The 8,734-nt window shown below is 38.0% G+C and overlaps 1 protein-coding gene across 5 annotated transcripts in view; it reads left to right on the top strand.

The window, feature by feature from the left end:
- Positions 1 to 2,160, top strand: part of BLTP3B (bridge-like lipid transfer protein family member 3B) — a 57,929-nt gene extending 55,769 nt beyond the window's left edge. For all 5 annotated transcript variants that reach the window (XM_062015027.1, XM_062015033.1, XM_062015012.1 and 2 more), the window contains one exon: positions 149 to 2,160. In XM_062015027.1, the coding sequence (XP_061871011.1) occupies positions 149 to 274 (126 nt within the window). In that variant the 3' untranslated portion in view covers positions 275 to 2,160. The remainder of the gene's footprint in view (positions 1 to 148) is intronic.
- The last annotated feature ends 6,574 nt before the right edge of the window (positions 2,161 to 8,734 follow it).

The following is an 8,734-nucleotide window of genomic DNA, read 5'->3' on the forward strand; positions in this document are numbered from 1 at the left end:
TGTTCTGCAATCATTAACTGGGAATCAGTTGCAATTGACTCAGCCCCAACAAGAAGCACTTAGCATTTTAAAAGTTACTGTGATGGAGAAAGTTGTTGGTAAGGTAGGAGTAGTAATCAATTTTTCTTTTCTAACCCGATCGTTTCAGCTTATTGAAGAAAATGAATGTCTCAAACAGGAACTGGCCAAAGCCAAAATGGCTCTTGCTGAAGTCCAAATGGAAAAAGATGCCCTGCTTCACCGAATAAAGAAGATGAATGTTGATCAACAGTAGGACAGTGTTCTGTTAGTACAGAACTTCAGGTGATGGTGACATCTAAAGTACTGCTTGTAAACAGTATGGAAGGCAAGGTTAACTTTTTTGTCACAGTTTTCTCGTTCCAAACAAAATGTTTGGGAACTAGTTAACATTCTAAAATGATCATTAAATACTGTAACTTCAGCCCATTTTAAACTGAAATTACTTAGGAAAAAGCAGTTTATACTGTAGTTTATTACTTGAAGAAAAAAAAAATAATATCATCTACTTTTTAATAGTGTCAAAGGAGATCTTATTTTTAAAATGCTTTCAGAAAAGTGGATGACTCAGCAGTGAAAGAAGGTAAATGTAAACTGTACCATGCCTCCTTAAAAAACCGTACCTCTGTTTGTTAAGGCTATGCTGATTTATTATTACCAGAAGGTATCTATACAGGAGGTTACATTTGCACTATGATGATATGGGCTAGATCCTCTAGAATAGTACAGCTACTGAAAACGGAAATACCAGCCCTTAACTGGCCCTAAATTCAGTGTAATTTGCCCAGAGAGGATTTTAAGAATAATCCTCTGGTGCTATACAGATCCATACACCCTTTCCATATGCACTCCTGAAATACCACAGTAATGCTGGAGAATTTAAGTAAGGAGGTATACTACTGGGCTTTCCTCCTGCATGAAGGTCCACTGAATCTGTACAAAACGTAGACATTCATCCTTGGGTTTTTTTTTCCTCTCTCTCTGTGATGAGGATATAGCCCTGCAGTAGGATCCAGCTCTTTGTGAAAGGTGAGCTTTGAGCCATTTTGCATGCATGTCTGATTTCTGCACAACTCATCAGACATGCCCAAGGATTTGGTCCAATGTATTTAAATATGTAATGTCAATGCTTGGCAGGGGAAGGGGGGAGGGGAATCCCACAGGGATTCATTAATTGTATATTGCTTTTTTGATAAAAAAAGCTGTAGAGAATCATTTAATTACCCAATAAAATTGTGAAATTACATGCAATGTAATTATACAGTTTAAATCATGGGTGATTTGTACAAATTGAACAATAATTTTCAGCTAAAAACCAGTACTGATGAATAAATTAAAAAAGCACAACACCGTAAAATAGAGAATCTTAAGAGTGTGCTTCTAAACAATTTAGGAAACAACGTACAAAACCATACATGCCTGTAAGAGATTGGTTTTGCTACAAGTAAAAATGCCTGAGTAATTTAACTAGTGACCTTGAATCTGACAGCTGGAAGCCTTTTAATTGCTACCACAATTGTTTCTGCTCCATGGGATGTTTGAGGGAAGTTTTGTTTGTAGATATGAAGAGAAATCTCAAAAAGTATTTAGTATCCTGTGGTTTGACTTTGCATATTCAGGCTGTCAAACCCATTTTAATTAAAATGGTTTTCATTAAAACGTTTTGGAGGACACATAATTTACGTTGCTGAAAATAGTTATTGAATGTATGTAGATTTTAATCAAGAACTCTGGGGAAGAACTGGTTCAGGCGCTATTTTAAAGCCTGCCTTATGAAACCCTAGTCGAAACTCCCTTTAATGCCGATGGAAGTTTTTATCTTATTATTCTGAATAAGAAGAAAAAATGCACACACACAACTGTTTCTAATAGAGAAACGAAATATTTATCTTTCAAAAGGTATTGAAGACGACCAGTCCAATTTCACAGAAATAGCATGTCAGATTCAGGGGTGGAGTTCTCAGCTGATTTAACTCTGATTGGTACTATTAAAGTGAGTAATTTTTACTCGGTTTATCTTTGCCAAGATCTAGTTAGAATTATTCTGAAGAAAGGAATGTATAGAGTGCTTAGTAGCATGTTGCTGGAATAATACATTAAGAATTGTCTAATTTTTAAAAAGAAATAAACAACAATATCAAATGCCTGTCCTTATTACTGCATCGGGGGTTTCTGACCAAGAACAAACACAAACCAACAACCTAAACCAACTCTTCTCACTAAAGATCTTGAAATTCAGGGTATACTTTTCTTAACACTTCGTTACAACTGAATACATTTCTGTTTCATGGCAGTTTTGCAGTAATAAGCCTCATCTGTGGTCATTCTTTCAGAAAAGATGGGTGTGATTGGTTGTGAGCTTGACATTACTGAGAAGGATAGTACTGCATCAAATGAGGTTTGCTGTTGGAAAAAATGCAGAAAAGGGGTTAGTTTATTAAGGTTTGAAAGTACAAAGTTGAACTAAGCCTTAATAGGTTATACTAAAAATAGTGATTAAAGACCTCAGATGAAATTAAAGGACTTAATTCATTCTCAGAGCTCTGCTAATGTCCATAACCACCTTCAGTTCTAGATATGGAATGTGTACTATCAGTAGAGCCTCTTGAATGAATTAACTGTTCTTATCCTGCGAAGAACTAAATGAGGTTTGGAGAACTTCAGTGTATATGGAAAACTGACTCCAGATGTCTTGCAGGTAGGCTGTGAACTCATTTTAGTTTACAATTTCTGTACATATTTAAACTGGTCTGCAGATTAGCTTAACGCTCGTTCAGCTTGTTTGGAAAAACTGTTTTAATGTCTAGGACAGCTTTCCAGTTAGCTCACCTTGTAGAGGCTGTACCCTTCTGCAGGCTAGGTCATTGAATCAATCTGGCATGCACTGTTTAGTTCTTACAGTAACATCAATTTTAAATCAAAATCATGTGATCTTATAGAATTCTTTAAAAAAGGCCTGTTGGAGAGACCGCTTCGTAGGGATCATGCCTGTTCTCTGATGTCCCTGCTGCAGCTTCATGACAGTAGCTATTCCAGCCCCTGGATTAGGCCCACCACAGCTATCAGCCCAGGGGCCAAGGTACTGGCTGGCTGGGATTAGCTTTTTCTTTTTTTTTCCTGCCCAAGTCCTTTATTTTCTAGCTCCATTAGCAGTGTCTATTTGTACACTATCTCCCCTAAGAATTGACTTGGAGTCTTAAGCTGGGATCATAATTGATCTCTAAAGGATAATTGCTAGCTACAGAACACTTCCTAAGGCTGACATGATAATGGTTGCCTTTATTCATAGTAAATTCATAATAAATGTAAAGAGAATGTAACAGTAAAGGTAAAGACTTTAACAACCATTACAATTCCAAGAGTACAAAATGTGCAAATGGATTGCAGAAGCAAACTCCTTGCAGTAGCTGGATTTCAGGTAAGTAATGATGGAGAAAATGGTTTCTATATAAAAAATGTGCTCATACTGGTCTAGTTCTTAATACATTCATCACAAAAGGCTTGAAGTAAATTTTTCAGCTCACTGTTGCTATCTGAAAAATTCAGGGAGTACTTCAGATTCTGGTTCAGTTGCTTGTTAACTTGAGAGAAGAAACCAACACTTCACTGGCTACAGCCTCCTTTCAGATTGTTGTAGAGAGCAATAAGGTCTTCTTTCAGCCTCCTTTTCTCCAGTTCCCTCAACAACCCCAGTTCCCTCAGCTGCGCCTTCATACTTGTGCTCCAAACCCTTCACCAGCTTCATTGCCTGTCTCTGGACATGCACCAGTACCTCAGTGTTCCTCTTGTAGTGAGGTGCCCAAAACCAAACTCAGTATTCCAAGTGAAGCCTCGCCAGTGCCAGGTGAAAAAAGGACAAGCCACTCCCCTAGTTCTGCTGGCCACACTATTTCTGACACAAGTCACGATGCCATTGGCCTTCTTTGCCACCTGTGCATGCTGCTGGCTCACATTCAGCTGGCTGTCAAATAACACCCTCAGTTGATTTCCTTCAGACAGCTTTCCAGCCACTGCCCCAAGTCCTGGTGCATTGCCTGGGGATGATGTGACCCGAGTGCAGGACCCGGCACTTGGCCTTGTTGAGCCTCATGCAGTTGGCCTCAGCCCATCCATCCAGCCTGGCCAGGTGGAAATACATGGCTTCAAATAGTGCAGGCAGCCTGCACCAAGATGCCCTTTGGTTTTGTGGTAGCGTACTGCCTGATTTTGTGTTACTCGTTAACAACATGGAATCTGAAAGCATGAGCAGCACAAATACCATGTTAATTAGTTGTAAGAGATGTAAAAAATGTCTAGTGAAATGCTAGGAATCATGGTCTTGTGCTGGATGGACAAAGATCTGTTTTTCAAATTAAGGAAACACCCAAGTCTTAAGATTAATAGTAAACAGAAGCTGCGCAGTTACAGTTCTGTAGTTTTTTAGCATCCTTGTATAAAAACTTTAAAACCTCACATTTATAAATTATTTTTTTGTTTAAGTTTTAGTGAATTCTTTAAATTTGATGGCCTCATTGCATGTAGAGGGACGAACTTGCTCTCACTTTAGTGAGGTAATTATGGATTTATACAAGTTTAGCGTAAACTGCTTCATGAGTGTAGTAAGCAAGGTTTAGACATTGTATCACTGAATTGTCTGGTTACTATATAAAATCTGCTTATTGGTTATTGTGTATTTTGGATATAAAAAACCAGAACAACTTTAATTTATAAAACTTTTTTTTTGAGCACTTAAAAATTAATACTTCCAGCTTCTCAAGTACCATTAGAAGCCTTGCAATTGTGTGTCACAGTGGTTGCTAGCTGTAACAAGTTGTAAGAAGTGAATCTTTGGGAACTAACTAATCTCATGATAGCCTGTGCTCTTTCCCAAAATGAAGGGAAACTTATGCATCCCAAAGAGATGAATCTCTCATATTGCCAGCTGCTTAAGTGGGTAAATATTAGCTTTGTTAAAAGGTAATTTCAGTTTTGTCTGTCATTGCCCAAGCCATACTTAACCAGTTGCGTTAAAGTATCTGTGTTTTGCTACTTTGCTGCGTCCTGCCCTTCCTCTTGTTGCCATTGTTCATTTTAATATGAGCAGAAGTGGAGTACATGTATTTCCTCAAGCTTTCCCCATGTAATCTGGGTATTAAATCTTACATTGCCTAAGAATTTCTGATAGCATCATTTTGGAAGTAAAAATAAGATGCATCACAACTAGGTAAGAAACCTTTGAAAATGCTGATTGCTTTTTGAGGTGTCTTCTGTGAGAGTAAGCTGGTTGTGTGTGGAGCATAATGCATGAACTGGTTAATGCAGTTCTGGGTTAGAGTATGTTTGAAACCACCCTGATTTGACTTGAAGCTAGATAATTAGTATTTTAAACATCTGACAGAGACGTGTGAACAAATGAGGACTTCAGAAGTGGTAGTCTGAGCCACCAAGAATAAAGAATAAGTTGAATAAAGAGCCTCTACACAACTTAACTGTGGAATAAATCTGGATGTCTTCACATTGTCTGCAAACCTCAGTACACCATTACCATGGAAGGTGCAACTGTCAGATGCTTTTATCACAATGTAATTATATTGTTCTATCAACTATTGAGGTTTTTGAGCACTGGAAAATAATTTTTCAATGAGAATTATCATATTGAAGTCTATTATGATTAATGTCTTACTAATAAGAAAAACGATGCTTGAGTCGTTCTCGGCATTAGGAATTTGGCAGGCGTTCTCCTTTCGAGCCTGGATCCTGGCTTGGGCGCCGCTAGATGGCAGCCCCAGAAGTCGCTCGTGGCTTCATTCCCTGGGTACCAGCGCAGTCCTGGCTGTTGGCTCGGGGGCAGGCTCGTTCAACTAGGATACAATTTTGGAGTTTTTATAAACTTGTGATGATTAATTTCATCACATGATTTTAAATCGGGCTTCTTTAGCTTTTAATTTAGATAGCCTATCTTTGTTTCCACTGCCTTCTTTATGGCATATTAATTTTTTTCCTCTTTAAACTGCTTGAACATTGTTAGAAGAAAGACTTTCTTCTCCTGTCTAGGTTTAAATAAAATCTAAACCCATTTTTTAATACATATTGCCCCTTTTATAGTAAAATGTTTATCATATTTTTTGTGCTTCTTCATAATCTGTTAAAATACAACGTTTAGGAATTTTTTCTGGGTTTCCCATCATTGCACGGATGAGTAACTCTGCCTTGATATCATCAATTTATTTGTTCCATTTCCTTATGAACTAGAAAAACCTCTATTCTATTCTACTTATTTTTAATAAAAGGAGGTTATATGGAGGTTTCCCGTGTTTCTTTGGGAATAACCAAATGTAATCCTTGACACCTTCACCAAATGGTAATCTAACAAGACAGTTTACATTAACACTATAGTGTGTGGTATGTGATCTGGAGTCATTTCTTTTTGTATCCTGTTTGGTTATTCAAAAACTTACAGGCAGAATGACTAAGCAGAGGAAAAAAGCAATCTATATAAAATGTACTGTTGGAATGGGGTCGCTGTTTTTTATCAAACAGAGAAAATAGCATAGAAAGCAGATGTCTTTTTTGCTGTGGAATCTTAATGTGATGTGTTCACTTATTTTTACAGTTTATTTCTAATAAGAGACTAGAACTCAAGATAGGTAATGATGGAGAGTTTTTTAAGGTGTCATCCTGCAATACCAAATATGAGAACATGTTGCAGAATTTGCCAATATACTGGATGCCAACACAATCACAGCCACTTAACTGAACTGAATTTGGTGTAGAAATGAGCCTTCTGTGGTCAGATTTGGCAGGAAGAGTCCAGAAAAACAATTGGCACCTAAAACATAAGATTCAATATTTCTGCAATGTACGGGGGGGGGGGGGGGGGGGAAATCTATTTACAAACTTCTTGAGTAATTGAAAATATTTATACAACAGCTTTCTTAAAAATGATTAAAAAATACATCCTCTCCAGCGCTTCATTTCTTATCCAGGAGTAGTGTAAAAAATATGGTAAGTTGCAATCATTGAGAAATTCTTTAAAGGGTATCAGAGCTATTTGCATTAACTAGATCCTGCATCTTTCAAAATCACTAGCGTGATGACATGTAACTCTCAAGGAAAACTGCAAGTTAAGTTTCCATCTTGTGTTCATCTGAAGATAGATCTGAGACTGGTCGTGACCTGAGTGGTGAGGTTCTTAAACATTCCTTTGCAATTACCAAAAGCATTTTCAGTTTATGCAACAGGAAAGTATTCCTTCAGTCATAATGTTAAGAAGGCTCCTTGAAGTGTGACGACAAAATATTTCAACAAGCAAAGACAATGTAAATTTAGTCCTTTGCCTTTCTGTTTTGCACAACACACCCCTTCTTTAGCTACTGCTAAAGTCACTGCTGTCAGGAAAGAGGAAAACGGCAACGTATTTGAAATCAACGTAGATAATACCCTTGAACAAAATTTGGGTGCTTTATTAACAAAAAACTTGTTCTTCTCTGGCTGAATAGCTATCATCCTCAATGTCATTGTGTTTGCTTTTATATCTACAGCTCCTGGAGTTCAAAGCAAGATTTTTACCTAGCAGCAATTAGTGATTTATAAGCAGTAACAGATTCTTTTTCTTCCCCGTCTGGTGATAGAAATCTGCGCATGGAGCAACACTGCCCTAATCTCCCACTTTGCTGATGTCCTTTCACTTTAAGTTGGGAACTCATCATGCTAATCAGGAGAACCTACGTAATGTCAGATTTATTGGGAGACTTTGTTATATCAGATACTACGAGATCTCACTCATAACACCATTCCTGAGGTCCCATGGACATGGGCCTGCCAGAAGAATGAGACGGAAGAACTGGAGGTGAAGTTACTGGCTGAAGTTAATGCTAGCTGTATATACTTAAAAAACCGAGGCAAAGCTGTAACTCAAACATCCCCTAAGCATGGGGTGTGTTTTCAGTACAGCCATCCTAACAGGGTAGTCTTCCCTCTGAGAAATATGGAGTGATATTAAAGAAAAGAAGGAAGTAGGAAGGAGAGATAAAGAGAAGTTTTATGAAAGGAAGTTAAAAAACTATGCCAAGAGAGAAAAGCATAATAAATGAAAATATGATGAATAATATATCAGCTGGTGTGAGTGTTTAGATACCAAAAAGATGTGTATGTACATACAATATACATTAGATCAGGTACATTACAAAATGTTCCAAAAGAATCAAAATAACTGGAAAAGAAGATTTGACGTGACAACGATCCTGCCTGAAACAAAAGAAACTGACTTGGCTTCTACAGCAAATATAAATTGCTAAAACGGGGGTGATGGGGAGACAAACCACATCCCAAAAAGGTATTAGACTATGGCAGGTGTCATGGTTTAGGGAGGAGCCGCTTTTGCTTGGTAACAGGGGGAGGGGGCTGCAGTGCAGACCCTGTAAGGATTTCTCAGACTTTCGCCTGGCTCTTGGGTTCAGACCAACCTCCATCCCGGCTGGGCTAATCTGGTGCCTCTGCCAGCACTATTTACAGACAGGAATTTGAAGTGCTTGGGAGAAGGTGGAGGAGTGGTACAAGATGGAGGCGACTACACGGACCCCCTGATGACAAGCCTAAACCACGACAGCAGGGTAGTGTCTTCACTGAGATATTGCTCAGTAGAGCAACAGTTTGATGAAATTCTAACATCAAAACAAAACTGGGCAGTTCCATATTTTGCTGTTTCAATTTTTAAAATGTTATATGGTATCTTCAC

Source organism: Colius striatus, chromosome 1 (assembly GCF_028858725.1).
Source record: "Colius striatus isolate bColStr4 chromosome 1, bColStr4.1.hap1, whole genome shotgun sequence".
NCBI lineage: Eukaryota > Metazoa > Chordata > Aves > Coliiformes > Coliidae > Colius > Colius striatus.